The 25,936-nt window shown below is 41.6% G+C and overlaps 1 protein-coding gene across 2 annotated transcripts in view; it reads left to right on the forward strand.

The window, feature by feature from the left end:
• LOC142318072 (trypsin-7-like) overlaps positions 1–25,936 on the forward strand; it is a 90,354-nt gene that overhangs the window by 53,197 nt on the left and 11,221 nt on the right. For both annotated transcript variants that reach the window (XM_075354594.1, XM_075354595.1), the window contains one exon: positions 13,843–14,045. In XM_075354594.1, the coding sequence (XP_075210709.1) occupies positions 13,843–14,045 (203 nt within the window). The remainder of the gene's footprint in view (positions 1–13,842; positions 14,046–25,936) is intronic.

Below are 25,936 nucleotides of genomic sequence, written 5' to 3' on the forward strand. Positions count from 1 at the left end.
TGAAATTGTGTAGGGTTGCCAACTTGATTATGATACTATTGGCTTTGAATATTATTTATAGAAATTAAATCAAAGGTTGGTAGCACCGTTGAACAGCTATTGTGTGGCGGTCAGTTTGGAAAAAAAGCCATTTTGGATTCGCCATATTGTATCGGCGGCCATGTTGTGACGCCACAAGGTGTGTATGTGTGTGTGTTGAATAAAAATTTAGACGTACTTCGAGGATGATTCTGGTCGTCGTGGCCGTCGCACCGGGAGGCGTCACCCGCTACTCTCTCTCTCTCTCTCCACACTGCACCCCGGTCCGCTTGGTTCGTCGACGGGCACCAGGAGTCGGCGGCGGGGCGGCTGCTGCTGTTGCTGCGAGGTGCGGCGCACTAGTGGGAAGAACAGCTGATGAACACGACCGAAGGTGGTGGTGGTGGTGTGGAACACATGTGTGCGGTTCGATCAATCGCAGCGCTCCATTCGAATCGGCGCATGCGCACCAGCCGATGTGGACACACGCACGCATCATGTGCGCAACTTTCGGGGTCAAACACTGCTGCGTACGTGCGACCTCGAACGTTGTGTTGCCGTCTATGTCCTTCCCTTCAAGAATGCCTACCCAAAATCCGGGGTCAACAACAACTGCGTACATGCGACCTCGAACGTCGTCAGCCGCTCACTAACTAAATTCTTAATAAAAAAATTATCTTTTCGAAATTCAATTATGTATAATGACTTTTAATAATTTTATTGTCCTTAAACAAAAAATATTAATTAGATATTTCTAAGAAAACGATTTATAACATTTATAATTTTCATTCACCAATAAAAACACTCTCCTCACCAATTTTAATATAATTCGACAGTGGATAAATCCAATATCAATTATAATACAGACCTTGGAACCACACATACAATAACAATCATTATTGTATGGGGGTTAAAAATGTTTTACCAAGCAATAGTAGAACATGGAAACATGTTCATGATACTTCTTTACAAAACCATGATATCATGAGTAATGAACAACAAATGCAGATGATGGATACTGATAAACTTGCACAAGAAAACATATCCAACCATGAGAGGAAATTGGTTAAAAATAGTAAATAATAGTCAAGACTTTTCAGGAAACCCACTTATGTATGCAAAACTCTTTTTCATGTGCAAGTTTATCAGTATCCATCATCTGCATTTGTTGTTCATTACTCATGACATCATGGTTTTGTAAAGAAGAATCATGAAGATGTTTCCATGTTCTACTACTGCTTGGCTACTAGTTTCGCATACATAAGTGTACTACTGACTACTTTCATCATAATGAATTTTGTAATTCTCTTCAGTATCATATGCAACAAGCACTGGTTCCCTTTGTTGTATATCACAAACAGGGAAGTAACCCGTTTCATCACATCCACTCCATCCATCGCACGCAACACGTGATGTGGTGATGGAGGTGATAGTTATTTCTTTTGCGGCGTACAAGTTAACAGCAAGAAAGTTATTATTTAAACAAGTTGTAGTTAGTTTTTTAACGTAATCGTATCTAACTTGATGTTCAAAGAATCGTTTAACTTTAAGGCCTTTACACGGTTATCGTTATCGCATTAAAAACCAGAAAAAAACAATTTATTTATTGCCGTTAAGTCCAATCGATTTGTTCCCACATTCAAAGTCACAAAAACTTTTTCATTAATCATGAGATCGAAATTCATCTTTACAATTACATTATCACCATCTTTATCAAATATATGATCGTTAACATCAACAATGTATATATAACTGTACTTTAATTTGAAACACCTAGGTGTTAAATATTGTTTACCAACCTTAACATCTACCTGTTTAATTAGCTCTATAACACGTAGAAGATGACAACGTTGTTAACACTTCAAAGTCCACAATCAAAATGAGGAAAGTTCACATCGTCTGCTTCTGAAATACTGGTTATGAATGACAATGAACATGAAAACAGGTTTTTACAAACTTACTTTTAAGTCTTCAGTACCATCGTCTTTTAAACCGTAATAAGTTAGCTTCATCGGATGGCGTTTTACGACGCTCAGTTCGTTTTGGTGAATTTGTTGGTATATTTTTTTGATAAATTTAATTGAAAGCAACATAATTCTGTGTCCGAAAAATCACTGTCATATAATATTGCGCAAATGCGAACCTCGCCATTTTCTGTAAATACTTTTCTCAAATCCAATAATATGTAATCTGTACCGACACTAATATCGGTCAACGTCCTCAACGGTAGCTTAAAAGGATTTTAAGCTACCGTTGAGGACATTTTCAACGACGACCAGGATGGTCGTCGTTAACGAACGAAAATGTTAACGAACGTTATAGCGTCCATCGTCGTCATTGCAGTTGTAGAACTTGTACTCAAATGATTGTCCAACGCCGTCGGTACCGTGTAGATATTTATGTCGTATTCCTTCCTCCCACTCTTTTCGGTAAGTTTACAAAACACAACCGGTAGAGTTCGTTTTCATCGATAACTCTACATGCAAATAGCGAAGGATTGTCCCACAGAAATTCAAATTTGTTTTCACACAACAGCGCTTTAAGTTTTTTCACGTTTCCAATAATCAGTTTGCACGAGCACAAGTATTTGGGTAACCCACGCCCGCTATAGTCGAATTTTTTACAATCGATTGCATGACTTTGACCATCATAACAGTGTTCAACAAGCACCATAAAACAATGTTTACATATGTACGATGCAACCAATTTCAATTCGTTAACCAAATCAGTAAAAGTTTTTCTTGTGATAACCATTTGATAATGGATCGTCTGTGGAAGAACTGTACTTTATTTAGTAAGTCTTACCACTACCACCACCACAACCTTTACACGCACCGTCAACAGTATCGATCTTTAAGCTATCAAGATATTCTTGCAAGCGACTATGAATTTCATCGTAAGTGGCGTTTTAATTGAAATCTACTCTAACCGTATTGACACGATTCAAATCAATATTTGTGTTTAAAGCTTGCGGCAACGCTGCATTCACAATTTTCATAAGATGTTGCAATGTTCTTGCACAACGATGGGGGAAAATTTAATTAACCACACCGATGCGGCAAAATCAACATACATCGCTAAACTGTTAATACAACAAACCATCAGTTCCTTTTTATAGGTTGCGTTTCCACACCACCCTGGAGGTAGCAACCACGGCGCGTTGAGATTTTTTTTTACATGAGTGAAATCTCTCCCCCAGAGGCCTACTATTAAACACTCGAATTTTCTTATATCTATTTTTTTTTGTTTTTTTTCTTGCAAATTCTATAACCAAAGACATATATTCAACAGCATACTGAGCACTACAGCGGTAGTCTTCGAAGTACAATAGACTCGAATGAAAGCGAAATGTTTACCTTGATGCAATCCTTACAACGTTGTGATCTGTGCGAGTTAATCGGTTCGTTACACCAACATCATTTTACGCACAAGTCGTTGAACTAATAGTAATAACCATTCTTGGCCAATTCTTCTTTTTTTCAGCGTTAGAATTTTCAAACTATCGCAAACGATCCTCTTCTATGACCAGATCCCACGGATGTTTACAAAACTTTAACCATTGTATATAAAAACATCCAGTTTACAATGTACATTCCCACTGTTGTGAAGATTGTGATACGGACAATTTACGATGTAATTTGAACATGGTTTTGGTGCGTTTTCCGTTATCGTCCGAACATCGTTATGACCAACTCACAAAAATCGAATTTAGTGAAAAATTTTGTTGCTTTATCTTTTCTATCTGTTTGTAAACCGTTTGCAGACACGTTTTTACCGTCCAAGAGTGAATGTTTGTTTGCGGTAAAGCCGGATACTAGTGTATCTGCCATGTACGCAAAGCGATCGCCAACGGTCTATCTCGTTCTACAACCTTTAACAACTGCAATCGCATTGTATCGGGTACGTGAACAAATGGAATTTTCCACGCCACCTTAATCACCTTTAACTTAGAATCAGGCAAATTTTTCGTTAATACAAGCGCATTTACGTCGCTGGAAGATCTAAGTAAGACCAATTCTTGTTTCACGCTCAATGTTCTGTGTTTATAGTCTTCGGCGAAACCAAAAAGCATACGCAAAGGCACATAGAAGCAAAATCGTCCTGTATTTTCATCTAAAGTAAATTTATCCGATAGATTAAACTTCCAAACGAAGTTTTCAAACTATTCTCCTCGCTATTACGTAACGACAGAATATTTTTTATTGTAGTGTAATTCCTAACATTTGCACTCGACACACTTCCGTACCATTTATTTCATACCGTATCTCTTCAAACAGAAATGGAACCGCGTTTTTGGTAAATGTTGATTCCACCACTTTTTTGTCTCCATTTTAAGTAGTTAATGTACCTATGACCATCAAAAAATGTTTATGTGGTAATTTGTACACATCTTGTTGGTGAATCGGTATCCGGATTGTTGTTATAAGTCGACGATGCATACGGTAAATGTACTCAAATTAAGTAATTGTGTTATCATATGAAACACTTTTACCAATGTCTAACATATCTGCTGTTGCCATTGCGATTCACCACCGTAAAGCCGAGTTTGCAAAGAAACAACACGTTCCGCGATGTTAACCCTCTGGTGTTCAAAGATCGACTGATCGGTTTGCGTACCGTACCGCTATTGTAAATTAGTCTCATTTTCTAATCTTCATCTTAAATGTAATCTCACGGTTATTGTCTCTCCGCGGAAATTTATAAACTTCTGTTCTGATCGGTAAACCTGTAAGTGATTTTGTTTATATTCTTTGTATTTACCGATAAGTATATTATATTCTTTGGCGATTCTATTATTTTGAAAACTGGCGGCACGCTTAGTGTAAATTCATGTAACATGTGGCCTTCTGATCCGTTAGTATAGAAGCCTCGTATAAGATTGCGTTCGACACGCACGGCGTTCACGTTGTTAATGGCTACTTGGTTTGATGACATATGCCATACATTCTTCGCTAGATACGCTTGTTCAAACCCCAACAGTGGTGCCAAGCTATCCTTCTATGTTAGGTCAATCATGGCGTCACATTGAACTTCACATTTTAGCGTGTTTTTATTTAGTTGCATAACTAAGGTTATATCGTGTTTCCTTTTTAATTCATCACTTATTGTCTTGGCGATATCGTCCACCTCATATTCCCTTTTTTATTCAGAATTTTTTAATTAAATAGTTTTTATGGTTACTTTAATTATTTATTTTTTGATTTTTTATTGAATAATTATTTGATGTTTATTATTTTAATTCCAGCTAGTTTTTTTATAGTAATTTTATTTTCAGGTAGTGTCAGATTGATATTTTTGTTGTTTAATTGGTAAAACGGTAAACGAGTTGTTGAACCCTTCTTCCACATTCGGTATCGAGTTGTATGTGGTTAGGTTTATCAACACCAATTCCCACTCACCATCAGTTAGTTCTAAACCCTGGAAGAATGTAGTGTGTAATAACGACGAATTTCCACTTATGCAGAACATTATGATCTTTAGTGGTATGCGGATGATTCACGACTGAGGAACTGAAGACATAAATGACCACATATAACCGTGTTTATACGCTGTCTGTTTTCATAATTATAATTGACAATCGAGTTGGATGGAAAATAACGCATCAACTCGTTGGGTGGACGCAAATTACCAAAACTATCGAAAAACTGTCTACCTAATCGTCCTTGTTTTCGATAACATACCCAATGTGTTTCATGTCCGGTGTTACGGTCAAGATTAACTATTGCTGACTCATTAGTGTATGGTTGTTTGGGTAATGCATCCAACATGAAAACTACTCGAAGAGCATCTGGAAACAGAGTATCCAGGAACGCCCGGTAGGTCGCCACAGATGTTAAAGTGTGGTCACGACCAACTAACCCGCATCGAACACTGGACAACACGTGCAATGGCTTTGGCTTGTAACAAGACTTTGCGAGCTGCCAGGGATCGCGTTGCAATTCCCGCATGGAGTCTTTCCAAAACTAGCTTTTGGCTTCCTTGATGGCGTGAACATATGTATTACGGGCACGCCGGTAGATCCGCAGACGCTTAGCGCGCACGTCGTTAACGATAATCCCCGTTAGGGGGCAGCGCTGGTATCTTGCCCGCGCGGACCTCACTCTTGCGCGCAGCACATTAAGGTCAGAGGACCACCATTTCTTGCCGGGCCTCCGCCTGCCTTCCACAGACGACCTCCCGGAAAATGAGGTCATGACGGCTCCAGGCACGCTCAGATCAGCGGACTGGCTGCTTGTGACGGGTCCGTTCATTGGCCTAGGCCGCCGTAGGACCTCGTCGCAGCCAGTCTTGATGGCCCGGCCGATTAGCTCCGCCATCAATTCCACCTCCTCCCTAGACTCCATGCTCCACTGCAATTCCTGCAATGCAGCATCGCATACCCGCCTCAGCCTGCGCTGATCCAGGCCCCTTAGGTTGTAGCGACCTGGATTTGGTGCCCTTGGACCGCCTGCGTAAGCAATATCATAGGTTATAAGCCTATGATCGCTCACACTGGCCTCGGGCCAGACAGTCCAACTACCTATCCTCCGAAGCTTAAAGCTCCGAGTTTAAGGTATTTGGTTAACTGGCATTTCTCCCACCACCACCCCATTCGGTCGCCCTAGAGCATAGACCAAATGTTCCGTGCCAAGAACGGCTACTGTGCCTCATAACGGTTTAGCGACCCAAATCCTAAAAGCTCCTAATGAGCTACCTAACGTGCGTGAGCGAATCAAGCAGGGCGCCATACAGCACCCGCTGAAGTGTCCCAATCGCTCACTTGTCAAACATAAAACTAGATCGGGGAGGCGCACCCCTTGTAACAATTTAAAACTATACGAGTCTATAAATAAAAGACAGCAATTTTGGCTGCCACGCCTCGGTCGCTGTATGCCAGCTAGTACCTGTCCACCATTTAACAGCGCTTGGAGCTGATTTGGCTGATGGCCAGCCCTATTTCCAAGGTTGGTTTCCAGCAATAAAGCTATTAGGAGTCCAAATGCAATTACATTAAGAATCCCTTAAATTTACCGATGACGGTTGAACATAGCAACCTCATCGAGGAACTCCCACACGGTCCGACAGTGCGGCTCTCGCCACACTGCCTCGCCGCTTGTGAGCGGCCAGGTTTCCCCCTGACCTCTAAGTTCCAGGGTGGCACGGTCTCTGGCCCCCCCAAGGGCTGGGCAGTCGTACATCATATGTACATTAGACTGGACCTCCCCGCAGACACACAACTCATCAGCCACCAGGCGAAACCGAAACAGATATTGGTTTAGATTCACATGGTTGGTGAGCACCTGGGCACCCGACGCCCTTAAGAAAGAACTCGAGGCATACCATCCCCCCAAATCCTGTATAAAATTATACAAGGATCTACCCTTAGTCGTGGTGTGCCATTCATGCTGCCATGCCTCCATCGCGAGGCTTTGAAGCCTTTTCCGCAGACGGGAGATGGGCAACTGGACAAAAATTAGAGCCGGTGCATTGTGATCACCGTTCCGATCCGGTTCTGGCCCGGCTCGAAACCGCATCCCAAATGCCTCGGCCTCCCGACCTCTTCGCGACTTCCACATGGCTGCCCGAATTTTCACCACTAAATCGATTGGGAGAGCCTTTCCCAATACAGTAGTAGCCTCGTAGGAGGTTGTTTTAAATACACCAGTGCATACTATCATGGCTCTGCGCTGGGCACTCCTTAATTTTGAAGTAGTGCTCTATTCCTTTCCAACATATGCGCCCAAACCGGCGCCGCGTATGCGATCATACTTTCAAAGACGCCTCGGTACACCAAGTACATTTGGCGGCCCGACAGCAAGTAGTCTTTCCGAGCAATCCTTCTAAGCTTGTGCATCAAAGAGACAGCGTCCGCCGCAACTTGCTTAATATGGTTACTAAACAGCAACTTATCATCAAACAAAACACCTAGGTACTTATGAACCCTTACTCGGCTGATTACACAGCCTTTATATTTAATGTGGGGGTTTCGACTGCATGATAATTTGTCTGCGCCCTTTAGAAGCATAAACTTCGTTTTGGGCACAGAAATTTTTTAAGTTTGCATGTCCATCCAGCCTTCGGCGGTTGACAAGGCCGCCTGCGCTCTGCTTTCTAGCTGTGGTCGTGAATCTCCACGAACTAAAAGGAGACAGTCATCGGCGAAAGCCTGGGCCGTGACTCCTTCTGGGAAAGTCAATCCCAGAAATCCGTCAAACACCAGGTTCCACAGCAGGGGGCCGAGACGGAACCCTGCGGGCTTCCCCTGGTGACGGACTTTTCCACAACTAGGTGCGCATCTTTAAACAGAGCCGTTCGGTTAGACAAATAGTCTCTTACCTCGGCCTGTGTGGCTTCGGGAACATTGCGGCGTTCCAAAGCATAGAGGACAGAACTCCAACACAAGGAAGGAAATGCTGCCTCTATATCAATAAAAATAGCCAAAACATATTTGCAGTCGGCGCTTTCCACCTCGGCAAGAGCATTTAAGATGCAATCCTCGGTGCCAACCCCTTTCATGAAGCCATACTGGCCTCGATTTAGAATACGGCTCATATCAATGCTTTCCTTGAGCCGTTCCACAACCAGCCTTTCCAGCAACCTGCCGAAGACCGGTAAGAGGCTGATGGGTCGATAACTGCCGACCTCACCAGGATCCTTTCCAGGTTTCAGGAGTACCCTTACCAAAGCCACCTTCCAGCAACCCGGAAAGCAGCCACAGCTTAGGCATCCCGTGAACAGCCTGCCGAGAGGCTCCCTTATGACAGGCAATAAATGATGGAAAATATCCGGGTCAAGTTGGTCAATCCCCGGTGCCTTCTTTAATGCCATTCGAGAAACCACTCGGTCTATATCATCGGGTTCCACGGTCCGAACGCCAGGGAATGGTGTTTCACACGCCCTAACGCCGATTTCCGCTTCACCCTCCGGAGCATCTGGAAACAGAGTATCCAGGAACGCCCGGTAGGTCGCCACAGATGTTAAAGTGTGGTCACGACCAACTAACCCGCATCGAACACTGGACAACACGTGCAATGGCTTTGGCTTGTAACAAGACTTTGCGAGCTGCCAGGGATCGCGTTGCAATTCCCGCATGGAGTCTTTCCAAAACTAGCTTTTGGCTTCCTTGATGGCGTGAACATATGTATTACGGGCACGCCGGTAGATCCGCAGACGCTTAGCGCGCACGTCGTTAACGATAATCCCCGTTAGGGGGCAGCGCTGGTATCTTGCCCGCGCGGACCTCACTCTTGCGCGCAGCACATTAAGGTCAGAGGACCACCATTTCTTGCCGGGCCTCCGCCTGTCTTCCACAGACGACCTCCCGGAAAATGAGGTCATGACGGCTCCAGGCACGCTCAGATCAGCGGACTGGCTGCTTGTGACGGGTCCGTTCATTGGCCTAGGCCGCCGTAGGACCTCGTCGCAGCCAGTCTTGATGGCCCGGCCGATTAGCTCCGCCATCAATTCCACCTCCTCCCTAGACTCCATGCTCCACTGCAATTCCTGCAATGCAGCATCGCATACCCGCCTCAGCCTGCGCTGATCCAGGCCCCTTAGGTTGTAGCGACCTGGATTTGGTGCCCTTGGACCGCCTGCGTAAGCAATATCATAGGTTATAAGCCTATGATCGCTCACACTGGCCTCGGGCCAGACAGTCCAACTACCTATCCTCCGAAGCTTAAAGCTCCGAGTTTAAGGTATTTGGTTAACTGGCATTTCTTCTCCCACCACCACCCCATTCGGTCGCCCTAGAGCATAGACCAAATGTTCCGTGCCAAGAACGGCTACTGTGCCTCATAACGGTTTAGCGACCCAAATCCTAAAAGCTCCTAATGAGCAACCTAACGTGCGTGAGCGAATCAAGCAGGGCGCCATACAGCACCCGCTGAAGTGTCCAAATCGCTCACTTGTCAACATAAAACTAGTTCGGGGAGGCGCACCCCTTGTAACAATTTAAAACTATAAGAGTCTATAAAATAAAAGACAGCAATTTTGGCTGCCACGCCTCGGTCGCTGTATGCCAGCTAGTACCTGTCCACCATTTAACAGCGCTTGGAGCTGATTTGGCTGATGGCCAGCCCTATTTCCAAGGTTGGTTTCCAGCAATAAAGCTATTAGGAGTCCAAATGCAATTACATTAAGAATCCCTTAAATTTACCGATGACGGTTGAACATAGCAACCTCATCGAGGAACTCCCACACGGTCCGACAGTGCGGCTCTCGCCACACTGCCTCGCCGCTTGTGAGCGGCCAGGTTTCCCCCTGACCTCTAAGTTCCAGGGTGGCACGGTCTCTGGCCCCCCCAAGGGCCGGGCAGTCGTACATCATATGTACATTAGACTGGACCTCCCCGCAGACACACAACTCATCAGCCACCAGGCGAAACCGAAACAGATATTGGTTTAGATTCACATGGTTGGTGAGCACCTGGGCACCCGACGCCCTTAAGAAAGAACTCGAGGCATACCATCCCCCCAAATCCTGTATAAAATTATACAAGGATCTACCCATAGTCGTGGTGTGCCATTCATGCTGCCATGCCTCCATCGCGAGGCTTTGAAGCCTTTTCCGCAGACGGGAGATGGGCAACTGGACGAAAATTAGAGCCGGTGCATTGTGATCACCGTTCCGATCCGGTTCTGGCCCGGCTCGAAACCGCATCCCAAATGCCTCGGCCTCCCGACCTCTACGCAACTTCCACATGACTGCTAATTTACGGTCTGCCGCTGCTCTGTTTTCGTTATCGCTGTACTTAGCGTACGCGATGTCGTGCTCTTTACAAGTGGCGTCTAACTTGTTTACAGCTGGATCGCCTCTCTTTAAGCGTTTTCTTGGTACCAAGGTATATGTAATTCTACCGGTAGTAAATCAACGCCTTTGTTTATCACCCTTCGGACTACCTTCGCTGCTCCTGCGTTTAGTGTTGTTAATAGTCCGACACCTCGCTTAAGACTGACGATTCGTTTAGACCTCCTCACCTGACCATTACTGACCATACGTTTTGACCTCCTCACTCTTCCCATATTGGAGAGAGACTGAACTTTTTTTACGATTGTCTTGAAGTAAAGTGAGGAACGACTTTGTTTGAATCTGCGATTGGTAGTCGTACTTCATTAATAGTCAGATATTCTTCCTCTCATGTCCATCATCCCTCAACGGATCTGTTTTCGGTGGAGGAGGAACGACCTTGATTGAATCTGCAGTTGGTAGTCGTACTTCATTATTATCAGATAATCCTTCTTCTCATGTCCATCATCCATCGAAGAAAAGTGAGGAACAACTTTGTTTGGATATGTGATTGGTAGTTCATTATTAGTCAGATAATCATTCCTCATGTCCGTCATTCTTTGGCGGATCCATCTTTGGGTGACGAATCTGATTCTTAGTAAGATCCTCCTAATCGTTATTATTTACGTCTGCATTTGGTTGGTATTTTTGTAATTTACCTTCTTCATTGTTATTTATATCTGCGTCTGGTTGGTCTTTTTGTAATTCCCCGTTTATATTTTGTTTGTTGCCTGACACCTTAGCATTGTCTAGAAATTCCTGCCACCTATCCCCAATCTTATCAAATTGATCGTTTTTTTAAACTTCTGTAAAAGCTACTCGATTAATTCTTCGAATATTGGGGTTGTAAAAATATTGCATTATGAGTTTGTAAGTTCTAAATAGGTATTCCACAATGTAGTCCTTTGTACTCTGATTTGATTTAGATGACTTTTGATCGCAATATTTTTTAATAACACGCTCTTTAAGATCAACATGTACTTTTGTGACGAGATCCTTTCCTCTTGTCGCCAAGTTGTTGTGTAAATAATTGAGGTTTACGGCGTCAGTCTTGTCAACAGGTTCACCGATATCACACAAACGCTTATGAGAAAATGATAGTCTGTTCTTGTCTGATGGTGAAACAGTCGGTATATATCCATTTGTCAAATCACTTCGCTTTACGTAAATCTTATTCACAAAACCAAAAGTAGTAACATCATCATCCTCTATTGGACTTCCCACATGGCACAACCAACGTTTTTTGATATCAAAATTCCCATCACTTCTTTTGTCAAAGAGGTCTCCCTAATATTAACAAACGCAACCTCAGGTTTCTTAGAGGATTGGCTGGTTCCATGTCTGCCCGTGACCACCTCAGCATACCTACGCGGTTGCATCGGGGCCTGGGCCGTTTCTCAGATACAGTTACTTCAGGCCGTGAGGCAACATTTTCGAACCCCTCGACGAGAGTTGTGAAAGCCTCTTGGAAGAATTCGAGTCACGGCAATAATCTTTTCTTGGTAGCAGCACTAGTACACTTGGGGTTTGCTAAATAGGAAGACAAGCCACCCAGTTCTGCCAAAGCATGACGAGCCAAAGAAGCAGAGCTCCCCAGCTTGCCCTCATCTTGAAAAAACTCTTCAATAAGTGGATTCATACCCTCCCGGGTGATCACCCCTATATCTAACTCTGAACTATCGTTGTCAGGACTAGTGTTCAAGGAGATCGAAGGATAATGCTCCGGCTAGGCTTCTTACCTATCACACTAACATCTGTCATGGTCTGACCTAACAGTATACGAACACAAAATGCTCGCTGTATTCTTTCTACTTAGATGTTGAACACAGGCCCACAATCGTGACGACTTCTGTATTCTCCTGTCACTCTTTGCACCTTTTCGCCGCTACTGGATCAAATGTGTGAAATCAAAGATCATACAGTTACAGATTACGACCCCCGCTCTAGATGAGCGCGAGTAGGACTATGGGTAAAGGTCTCTTTGCTGGTAATAGGGACTTGCGATCAGGAGTCGTTGCCAATCTTTTCACCAAGATGAGGCGGGTGCTCGAACAAATCGTGCGCCAAATCCTCTGAATCACCGCGAAAAGAGTATGAATCGTCTAAACATTAAGGGCGCAAGATCCGTTGTTACAGTTCTCAGACAGCAAGATTGTGAAACTGGAGAAGGTACACACTCGACCACCAGCTCTAAAATAGCACTGAAAGAGACTTTATACAACTCAACCTCTGTTCGTGAAAAGAAACTAGAAATTACAGCCATAAATGTTTTATATAGAATAAATCAATTTTTATCTCTTCAATCTCAGTCTGATGCACTAAATCAAATGATAGTCAACCAGCCAGTTGGATTGACCATAACTCGATCATCTAGCATATACTTAATTTATGAAGCTTATTCTATTTTGACAAAACTTACTGAATGAGGTGATTATTTAGCACTGGAAGATTCAATCTTTTTCTTGGAGGATAAGAAGTGGTCTGGGTGAATCGAATTCTCGCTATTTTTTTATAAAAAGAAAAATTATTTTGACAATTGTAATATATTTTGTTTTATTGTTCTTTTATCGTTATATTTTTAAATACAAAAAAAGTCACTGATGGTTCATTAATTTCTATTAAGTTTTATTAAGATTAATACATAATGAAATCTTATATTGTGCGGTGCTAATGTGGTATGGAATTTTTTGTAATTTTGAAATCTACAAAACTTTTGGATGAAAGGTAAAGTCGCTTCTAGCAATTTGTCATAGAGGTTGGCGGAGTTCATTTATTTTTCCATCTATAATTAATCGATACAAAAGTGTAGAGCCCTAAAATAAATAAATAATAATTTTAGTTACTTTTGTACAGTAATTATTCTATGCATAGTAATTTTGTGAATGTAACAAAATAAATTGATTTTTTACAGTTAAACTAACAGACGAAAACAATTAAAAGTAACGCAAGCCAACAAAAAGAAGAAATATACTCAATGTAAATATTATTACTGAAACGTTGTTGAAAGCTGTAATGAAGTTAATTTTATTTTTTAATAACACCATGGCTTTTTCACAGATGAACTGTATGAAGGAACTCGAGCTATAGCAGCCGGGTGGGGAACATTAAAAGAAGATGGTGATCCGGCATGCATCCTGCAGGAGGTAGAAGTGCCTGTAATGAGTAATGATGAATGCAGACGTACCGGATACTTTCCAAAAATGATCTCTGATAACATGCTGTGCGCTGGATATAAGGAAGGAATGAAGGATTCGTGTCAAGTAAGAGTGATTAATTTAAGAATTATTATCATGACGTTCTGAATTGTTCGAATCATGATCCCTCATGATATGAAAATTTTAGAATTGCTAATTTTATTTATTATACTGTTTAAATATTATTGGACTGAGTTACAGCCTTTTGTAACAAAACGTCAACTATTATGTAGGCCTGTATAAAAAAACTTGATTCACATTGTGACGGGAAATGGTGACGATAAAATAAATCCAATTAAAAATAGTGGGCAAAAGAAGGATTTTATAATACAAAACCAGTTGATTAACTAGAATATTTTTATTTGAATACTAAATCGTTGGTGTTCTTTGGTGGTGGGGTTTCAATTAATCACGCGTCTCAGAAATGGTCGGCATGAGTTTGTACAAGAATACACATTAACCAGTACAGTTACATTTCACTGATAAGTCGCTAATGACTTCAATTGTTTATGCGACTATAAATAAAATTATTAAAATATATATATATATATATATATATATATATATATATATATATATATATATATATATATATATATATATATATATATATATATATATATATTTCTAATTAGTTATAATTTAATTATAGAATATATTTTATAAGTGAATAATAAATAGGAATGGTTACACAAAATTAGTTTTTTTACTGTTAAGCTTAGCATTCGATTATTATAAAAAAATAATGTACAACTAGATGACTAGGTAACGTAGTAGTTCGAAAGTGGAGATACGGCACCAATTGTATTCCTTGCTTACGCAGGGAACTCTAGTGTCACCGTCCGCCATGTTTGTTTTCCCTTTTTTCCTGTGGGAAATTTTCCTTTTCACTTAGCGGGATATTAGAAATTCCGTAGGAATACCAACTTGAGTAATATATTCCCTTTGAATATTATTTATAATAATAATTTCAAAGTTTGGTACCGCTGAGGAACAGCTGTTGTGTAGCGGTCGGTTTGAATTAAACAAATAAATAATATTTAAAGTGAAAAAACTGGTCAGCTAGTACTCGAACCGTGTCATGACGGAACGAGACTGACTGACGCCTTAAACCAATCGGCTACAGCGTCTCCCTGATGTAATATGTGAAAAATGTTCTACATAAGCGGTGAGATGATGAATTTTGAGATTTAACGTCACATCATTCTGTACACACACACACCCGCACATATATACACACCCCCACACAACCACCAACACACACACACACACACACACAACACACACACAGCTCCAGTCACTAGTTCTCCTGGTGACCACTAGGAGCCCTAGCGTCGCAGCCACCATCTTGGATTTTCCCTTTTTTCCCTTGGGAATTTCTCTTTTCCTTTTTCGCTGTGGCAATTTCCCTTTTCCCTTTTATTGTATTGAGTGAAAATAAAATAAATTATATATGTGTGTATGAATAAAAATTTAGACGTACTTCGAGGATGATCATGGTCGTCGTGGAAGTTGCACCAGGAGGTGTCAACCGCCATTCCAGTTTCCCGACATGGCTCGTTCACCAAGAGGCGGCGGCAGCTGCGTGCGTGCGTTGACGTAGCGGCGCGGAGTATTTGATAATGCGAGGTGTAGCGCGCGACTGATGAACAGCTGACGAACATGGCCTAAGGTTGAGCGTCCTCTTTTGCACAGCCGTTACAGTGGTAGGCGCGAAAGCTCCACACCCTGCTGACCAAGTTTCTTTCTGACCAAGCGGCCATCCGCCTGTATTTCGATTTGAATTCAGCGCGCGGGTACGGTGTGGACTAACGTGGAGGATATCGAATGCGAGGTACAGGGCATCATCGATTGGATTGTTGTGAGCGAGTGTGATATCCGTAAGTTTTTGGATAAAACGTTAAATAAGTTAGACGATAGAATCGCAAAGACGAATCGCACATTAGACGTTTACAAAAACGTATTGATTCTGTGCAATAGGTTATCGGATTTAGAGTAATAATTATCGGGAAGACGTTTACCGAATTTAAATCGGTTACACGATACATGTGTAAACATTGTTTTATGATGCTTCTCGAACACTGTGATGATGAGAAATATGTTGGTCATGCAATCGAGTGTTATAAATTCGACTATTGCGGTTGAGAATTACCCGAATACCTGTGCTCCTGCGAATTGATTATTGGACACATGATGAAAGTTAAAGCAAAAACAAATTTGAATTAATATAGGAAACGCCAACTTCTTGTCGTTAGCCTGTCCAGTTATCGATGAAAACGAACTCTACCGGTTATTTTCTAAAAATAAATTACCGAAACGAGTGGTGGTGTGGGTTGGGGGGAAGGTAGATGATACAAGTATATACACTGCAATCGATCATTCGTGAGTAAGTTCTGCCAGTGTGATGATGGATACCTTAACGTCTATTAACGTTTTCAACAATCAAGACTGTTTTATCAAACAGTGTTTGATTATAAATCTATATCTGTATCTATTATAAAATTATAAATCTTCATCGGTTAATCTTCATTAACCGATGAAGATCGGGTAACCGATAATCATATCGGTATTTCCTATGTATTATTGGACATGAAAAAGATATATACATCATACGGTGAGGTTCGCATTTGTGTCATCTTATACGAAACCGATTCTGACAATATTATTTAGTATTTTTTTCAGCTATTATTACTAAAGAGCTGTACAGACAAACTTACCGAAGACGAAATGATCGTTGCACGACGTCATTCGATGAAGCTAACTTATTACAGTGTAAAAAATGACTAAGACGACAACGGTGGTGGTGATGGTGGTGTCACTGAAGATTAAAATTTAAGTTTATAAGACATGGTATTATTTGATGCACTTTGTAACATGATATGTCGTTTCTGGTTACTTACGCCATTAAACTGTTGAAAGAATGCATAGTCGTTTCTTACAATTGCACTGTTTAAGGTTACTCGTAACTGATACAACATTATTGTAAATTTACTCACTACTAGTGAAGACGTTGAAGTAATAACATCGTTGTGACAGCAGCAGCAGCAGCAGCAGCAGCGGTGGTGTTATGGAGCTAATTAAGAAGGTAGATGTTGTGGTTGGTAAACGATATTTCTCGCAGATGTTTTTCAAATTAAAATACAGTTATGTATACATTGTTGATCTTAGCTGTCATGTTTTTAATAAAGATGGTGACAATGCAATTATAAAGATGTTCTTCGATCCGATGAATGATGATGCTGAGAGTTTTTATTGTGACTTTGAATGTGGGGACAATTCGATTAGTCTTATCGGCAGCAACGAAATAGTATTTTCTGGTTTCTACGGTGGTGATGAAAAAAATAAACGGATAAAGGCTTTTAAGTTAAATGATTCCTTTAATATGCAGTTGGATACGATTACTTTAAACCAATTATCTACGTCTTGTCTAAAAAATAATGTTGTTGCCGTTAACGTATATACCTCAAAGGACCGAAGACCATTCACCAGTTCTTGTATTCCGACCGATAGATGGAGAGCTGCTTGTGATCAAACTGATTATGTTACCGATAATGTAACACATCAACCTCAACAGAGACAACCGCTGCTTGTTGCATACAATACGGAAGAAGATTCTCAAACAGATTACCACGAGAGTGATTGGTTCGAAAGGGGACGGTTTTTAGAATCAATTTATTTCATAATTTACAGAGACTATTCAAAACGTGAAGTACATTATCTTTCATCGATGACGAGGATATTTCATTAGTAGTATTTATTTATTAAAATAAATAAATATACAGTCCTTTTCAGGACTACAACAACGCATTACACGTACAACAAAAAGTTACAAACAAAAAGTAAAAATACACAAAGCAAAAACACTCTGAACCCCCATTTAATAACGTAAACTAACTCTTGTTTTAAAAAAAATATATATAATTATATGTATTCAATGCAATGGTTCCAAGGCCCGGTACATTATCTGGTAATAGATTTATGCACTATCAGGTTATGTGACAAACGGTGAGGAGAGTGTTTAATAAATTTGTTTATTTTTTGGGTTGGGGGAATACACATTCTTTAAATATATATAAATTTTTGATTTCTGTTCAGAAATATTCAAGGTTGCTCGTAACTGATACAACTTTATTGTAGATACGAGGCACGTGGCTTCAACGTCGGTTTGGGTGTGGCACTTTAGGTGGTTGTGTTCTTATTAATCATGACGTGTGTGTGTGTGTGTGTGTGTGTGTATGTGTGACGTCAAGTTTTTTCTTAGAATTACATGATAGTAGTCGTTTCTTAGAATTACATTTTGTAACATGATATGCTGTTTCCGGGTACTTACGCTATTAAACTGGAGAGAAAATGTGTGGTCATTTCTTAGAATTACACGATAGTATTCGTTTCTTGGAATTACACTTTGTGTAACATAATATGCAGTTTCATGTTTCTAACGCTATTAAACTGGTGAGAAAATGTGAGGTCGTATGTTAGAATTACACGGTAGTGGTCGTTTCTTAAAGTTACAGTTTGTGTAACGTGATATGCCGTTTAAGGTTACTTACGTTATTAAACTGCTGAGAGAATGTGTATTCCTTTCTTAGAATTACACCCAAAGTAGACGTTTCTTAGAATTACACAGTTCAAGGTTACTCGTAACCGACACGTGGCTTCAACGGCGGTTTGGGAGTGGTACTTCAGACGGATTTGTTCCTATTAATCGTGACGCGCGCGCGCGTGTGTGTGTGTGTGTGTGACGTAAGGTCAAACTATAGATAGTCGTTTTTTGTATATGATAGGAGGTTTTCCGCTTACTTTTGCTCCCCTAAAAAACTGGATTTAACCGGTTAAAACTGACTTGTTGAGTTTTTCTCGGTAGATACGGTTTAAACCGTTGACAAAAAAGTTGATTAATGTTTTCTTAGAATTCGTATTCGCACTCTAGTGCACATGCGCCGCCACGAATTCTAACGTCACGATTGGTTGCGACAGGGCGTGAAACGCCGCGCCGACCTCGGATCGCGTCGGTCGGTCGATTCTTTAATCTAGCGTCGCCAATCGCACGGTAAACGTCCCACGTCGCGCCGTCGACGTACGCACGCGAACATACGCGCAGACTCCCGGTACCAGATCTTCGACGACCAGGATCATCCTCGAGGTACATCTAAAATTTTATTCACAGGCACACAAGCAAAACAAAAACAATTTAAACTTTCATTCAGCAAATGTGTACGGGCTATTGTTTTATTTAAAGTGATAGTCTTTACAATTGCTAAATGTAGTGGTTCCAAGGTCCATTACATGATCTGATAATAGATTTATCTACTATCAGGTTACGTGACAATGGTGAGGGGAGTGTTTAAAAAATTTCGGGGAAGAGACAATCGTAAAAAAATAGGCGGTTTTAGATTACATATGCTATTATACTGCTGAGAGAATGCGTCTCGTTTCTTAGAATTGCACGATAAACATTGTTCAGAAATGTTCAAGATTACTCGGAAAATGACACCAGGCACGTGGCTTCAACGGCGGTTTGGGTGTGGCTCTTTATACGGTTGTAGTCCTATTTGTCGTGACGCGTGTGTGTGTATGTGTGTGTGTGTGTGTGTGTGTGTGTGTGTGTGTGTGTGTGTGATGTCAAGGGTAAACTAGTCGTTGTTTGTGTGTGGACGTTTTCCTGTTCAAACATGTTCGAGGTTGACCGGAAGCGTAGGCATTGTAGAAGTCTTTGTATCTGTGTTTCGCATGCGCGACAGCTTTGAATCCGACTTTGCGATAAGTCGGTAGGAAGTCAGTCTGTACACACACGCGCGCGCGCGCGCACAAGCTGGTACTGCGTCAATAATTCTACTGGTGGCCGTTAGGAGCGCAAGTGCCACAACCGCCAGCTCATGGTCATATTCGTCACCTGTTCTTCAGTCTCGTGTCACACCTCCCACTGTCAACAACCCACGTCGCTCCGTCAACGCACGCACGCGAACACACCCGCAGTTGCACACATCTCCTCGTGAACTAGCCACGTCCGGGTGCTAAAGTAGTGGGTTACGCCTCTCGGTGCAACGGCCACGACGCGCAGCATCATACTCAAGGTACATCCATTTTTACTTAACGGTGGTGGCAGCAGTAACGGTGTAATTGATGCGCATGTGCGGTAGCTTTGAATTCGGTCTGGTATGTATTTACACATCTAATTATTTTTCCGATCTATAAAATTTTGAAGAAATAATTTATTTTAGTTCTATCATTTATTTATTGTAAATAAATTTGGAAGATAGTTCTACTATATATATAAATATACTTTTCATACAATCATTTATAGAATTATTTAAATAAACTTATTAATACTGCATAAACCTAAGGTTTTTATTTGTATAATTAAAATTAAAAAGGAGTATAAACTATAAATTTTTCTTCTGGTACAATGATACATGTTACATATTACGTATATATTAGATGTGGGCGGGCGTTAAGAGACTTTTTTTCACAGTTATCAATTGTTCATTAATTAACTTTGTGTTCATCGTTTATATTTAATTCCTGGGTGTAATTTTTTTTACTTTATTTGTAATAATACAAAGTAATAGTATAGTGTGTGTTGCTTAACGCTATTGTCGTTCGTGGAAATCCTTTAACACATACACAAACCTAGATATTTTATTTTTTATATACAGGCATCATATAAAGAATGTCTTAATGCTGAATTAATGTTTTCACGATATATTAGTGGAAAATTACGACACACATACACACACACACACACACACACACGCGCGCGCGCAGAGGGAAAGAATGAGAGAGAGTAAGGAGAGAATTTTGCATTAGATAATTTAACACGTTTCTATGTTTGTGATTAGTGTTAAGTTTTAATTTGCATGTAGGCTCGTGTCTGCAGCGGTGGTTGTGGTAACAATAACGGTCTACGTTTTGCTCATGTGCAACCGCTTTGAATCCAGAAATCATGACCACGGATCATCCTCCAAGTACGTCAAATTTTTATTCATACACACATATATAATATATTTCATTTTTCACTGAATACAAAAAAGGGAAAAGGGAAATTCTCACAGGGAAAAATGAAAAGGTAAATTCCTACGGGGAAAAAGGGAAAATACAAGATGGCGGCTGCGACACTGGCGCTCCCAGTGGTCACCAGGGGAACTAGTGACTCAGTACCAGTGTGTGTGTGTGTGTGTGTGTGTGTGTGTGTGTGTGTGTGTGTGTGTGTGTGTGTGTGTGTGTGTGTGTGTGTGTGTGTGTGTTTGTATATGTGTGAATGTGTGTGGGGGTGTGTGGGGGTGTGTGTACAGACTGATGTGACATTAATACTCAAAATTCATCATTTCACCGCTTATGTAGAACATTTTTCACGCATTAAATCAAGAAGCCGCTGTAGCCGATTGGTTTAAGGCGTCAGTCAGCCGCGTCCCGTCTTGACACGGTTCGAGTCCTAGCCGACCAAATTTTTTTTCACTTTAAATATTATTTATTTATTTAATTCAAACAGATCGCTATCAACAGCTGTTCCTCAGCGGTACCAACCTTTGAATTTATTATTATAAATAATATTCAAACGAATGTATTACTCAAGTTTTTATCCCTGCAAAATTTCAAATATCCTGCTAAAAGAAAAGGGAAATTCCCAAAGGGAAAAAGGGAAAACAAACATGGCGGATGGTGACACTAGCGTCCCTGCGGAAGCAAGAAGTAATATTGGCGCCGTGTCTCCATTTTCGTACTACTTATGATGTTATTAAATACCTTTTTTTAATTGGAACATAATAATATATCATTTAGATCACATCATTACAAAATAAATTATAAATATAAAAACAAATTATGAAATCAGTTTGGTTTGAATTCATTTTTCCAGCTGCCATCCTATTCGGTCGCCCTAAAGCATATGACAGAAAATCAGTGCCACAAACGGCTACTGAGCCACGGAACAGTTTAGCGCCCTAACTAATTACAGTTTAGCGGATCCTAACTAGCTCATAGAGGTTAGAGCTTACCTAACACGTGAGTGGACTAAGCATGGTGCCATACAATACAAAGGAAGTGAATCACCGCTCACTTGTCATATATTCTAAAATGGGTAGGCGCTCCCCATCAACTAACAAAATATATATGACATCATAATAAAATTTATTTCCTATAGGCAGCATTTCGCTGCCTCTCCTAGGTCGCTGAATACCAGCAAGTAACTGTCCACCATTTATTGCGCTTATAGAGTCATAATAATTGGCTGGCGGTCAGCCATGGTCAAGGTGAGCTTCCCACGGAAATGCGGTAAGAGTCTTCCTTAAGCAAACTACGGATGCCGGTTGAACAAAGCAACCGCATCTAGGAACTCCCATACGGTTCGAAAATGCGGCTGAACTTCCCGCAGAAGCACAGCTCATCAGCAGTCAGGCGGAACCAAAACAGATATTGGTTAAAGTTAGGGAGGTTTGTGAGCACCCGTTATCCTTAAAAATGAGCTCGAGGCATTCTATTCCCTAAAATCCTGTATAAACTTGTACAAGGATCTTCCCTTAGTCGTGGTGTCTACTCCAGGTGCCATGCTTCCTTCGTGAGGCTCTACAGCCTCTTCCACAGGCGGGAGATGGGCAACTGAACAAAATTTAGATCCGATGCATGGTAACCACCATTCCGCTCCGGTACTGGCCCGGCCCGAAATCGCACCCCAAATACCTCGGCCTCCCGATCTCTTCGCAATCTCTACATGACTGCCCGAAATTTCACCACTAAACAGATTGGAAGAGCCTTTCCCAAGACGGTGATAGCCTCGTAGGAATTTGTTTAACACCACCAGTGCATACAATTAAGCCTCTCCGCTATGCACACCTTAAAGTTTTAATAAGTGCTCAATTTCTTTCCAACCTATGCGCTCAAATGAAAGCTGAAAGAGGTGATATTTTCGACACCTCGCTAAACCATGTACAAATTACTGCGTGACAATTCCTAATCGTTCCATGCAATCCTCCTAAGCTTGTGCATCACAGAGATGGCGTCCGCCGCTTCCACATTAGGTACTTGCCTAACGTGGTGACAGCAACTTCTCATCAAACAAAACAACCAGGTACTTATGAACTCAAACTCGGCTGATTACACAGCCTTTATACTTAAAATAAATGGGGTTCGCCTACCCATTTTAGTGATATATGACGTATGGGCGGTGGGAGACGAAAGCGAGTGGTGTATGGTACCACGCTAATTTCGCTTAAGCTTTTAGGTTAGCTCTAGCAGCTGGTTAAGACACGGTTCCAAACTGTTTCGTGGCTAAGTAGCCGTTTAAGGCACAGGCATTTGGTCTTACGCTTTAGGGCAAGCGAATGGAGTGGTGGCGGGAGAAATGCCAAGCAAATCAATACCGTCATCTGACGCTCTTGCCTTAATAGCTAATGTTTGCGAGAAGGTTTTGTACCTCAGCATAAATTCTAGGTTGACTTCTAACCATATGCTGATGGACGACCAGTATAGTTTCCGCCTCGGCAGAAGCACAGAGTACGCAATTCTCAGAGTAATGGATCTGGCTTCGTCCAGTGAATGCAAATATATGCTTGGCGTCTTTTTGGATATATCAGGGGCCTTCAATAACTTGTGGTGCCCCTCTGTTTTGTTTCTATTGTTAGCTGTTGTCAGTGGCTACAGAACTGTCTCAAGAAAGACACTCTCTGTGATCGCTGGCATTAAACCCCTTGATATTATAGCTACGGAAGGTAGCAAGCGGTACATCTCCGAGAAGGAAGACTTTCTTGCTTCTAGGCGATGCGAGACCAAGGTATTGAAGACAAAGGTCTTGATTCTTGGCAAGCTAGGCGGGACGATTCTTCTACTGGTCGATACAGGCATGGTAAATTTCCAAATTTTTTGGAGCTGCGAGCAATTAGTTGGGTTTCCCTCAATTGGTACACAACTCAATTCTTTTCTGGACATGGTGCCTTTAGGGATAGTTAAGCTAGGTTTGGTTAGGTTAATTCGGGTTTGTGCCCGGTCTGTAGAGCCGATAATACCACGGACCATGACCTTTATGTTTGTCCCCGGTACGAGGCTGAGCGTACCAGAGCCATTAGGAAAATCGAGAGAGTGGATTCATTTTATGATCAGCAGGTCAGTTGGAAGATTCGTAGAGAATGGACTATTGTGGCTGGCTTCCTCCGTTTCCTCATCCTGAACAGAGCGACTGAACAGGTATAGTAGAGTAGCACCTCGGGTGGATAGGGACCACCTGGGCAGTTTGATTGGCCGGAGGTAGGCGAAATGGCATCAAGTCACGGTTAGATAGTATTAGTGTTGATTATTTTGATTGCTTAGCTATCGGCGGATCGGCGACTGCACTGCTGAGGGAATGGGTTATCATGCAGTCGTGAGGTGTAGCGGCATCTCGACTATGGTTGAACTTTAAGTAAATGTCACGCAGGACTGTGCGATGGAGCTGAGTGGTAGTAGAAGGTCCGTCCGCCTTTCCCTTGTAGACCATGACCTGAATTAATTGATAATTAACCTAAGTCTGAAGCACGAGCCGAAATGAGTTTATTACGGGAACTTGGTCTAAATTGTATTGTTGTGAAAAACATTTTTGGTGGTATGTTGTTTTTTAATTTACTAGAAATTGACTCAACAAAAGTAGAACTAGGCGCGGAGTTCGTGCTTCCGCGAACTCTGTTAGCTAGTTCAGAGGGCAAGAATGTAGGACGTTCAAGATTGGTTTGCTTGGCAATTCTCCCGCCACCACCCCATTCGGTCGCCCTAAAGCGTAAGACCGAATGTCTGTGCCACAAACGGCTACTGAGCCACATTGTTCGCTAGTTTAGCGAACAATATCAAAATATCACTAAAATGGATAGGCACACCCCGTCAACTACTAAAACATATATTATTATCAATAATTAAATTTATCTCTTCAAAGAGAGTAATTCGCTGCCACACATAGACTGCTGAATGCCAGCAAGTAGCTTTCCACCATTAAAGTGCTTGGACCCTTAATCTGGCTGGTAGCCACCCATATTTCTCAGTTACCTTCCTACATCAGCGTAGTAGGAGTCTTTTCCTTTAGGTACACTACTGATGGTGGTTGAAGAAAGCATCCTTCATCAAGGAACTCCCACACAGTCCGAAAATGCGGCTCTTACCATATTGACTCGCCGCTTATGGGTGGACAATTTTCCCCTTGACCTCTAAGTTCCACGCTGGCCCGAGTTCTGGCCCCCCCCAAGAGTTAAACAATTGAACATCATGTGTTCGTACGATTGGGTATCCCGCAGACGCATAGCTCATCAGCTGCCAGGTGGAACCGAAACAAATTTTGTTTTAAATTTACATGGTTGGAGAGCAATCGAAATCCCATTGTCCGTAAAAACGAAGGAGAGGCAAACCAACCCCAAGACATCACATAAATCTATATAAGGACTTTCCCTTAGTCGTGACGTGCCATTCTTGCTGCCATGCTTCTATCGCGAGTCTCTAAAACCTCCTCCGCAGGCGGGAGATGCAACTAGTAACTAGCGGGCAACTGCTAGTAATTTAGATTGTTTTAAAAACACCAGTGCATACAATTAAGGCTCTGTGCTGGGCACTCCGTACATTTTGAATAAGTTCTTGCCTTCGTTTCAACCTATGTGCCCAAACGGACGCCTCATAAGAGATCATACTTTTGAAGACATCTCGGTACACCATGTACAAATGACGGCCTGACAGTCCGTAATACTTTTGACTAATCCTCCTAAGGTTGTGCATCACAGAAACAGCACCGGCCGCTACTTACCTAATGTGTTTGCTAAACAGCAACTTCTCATCAAACAGAACACCTAGGTTCTTATGAACTCGAACACGACTGATTACACAGCCGTTTTATTTAATACGGGAGTTACGACTGTATGATAATTCGTCTGCACCTTTGTCAAGCATAAACTTCGTTCTGCGCACAGAAATCCTTAAATTGTGAATATCCATTTAGCCCTCTATGGTTGACA

This window comes from Lycorma delicatula, chromosome 1 (assembly GCF_047948215.1).
Source record: "Lycorma delicatula isolate Av1 chromosome 1, ASM4794821v1, whole genome shotgun sequence".
NCBI lineage: Eukaryota > Metazoa > Arthropoda > Insecta > Hemiptera > Fulgoridae > Lycorma > Lycorma delicatula.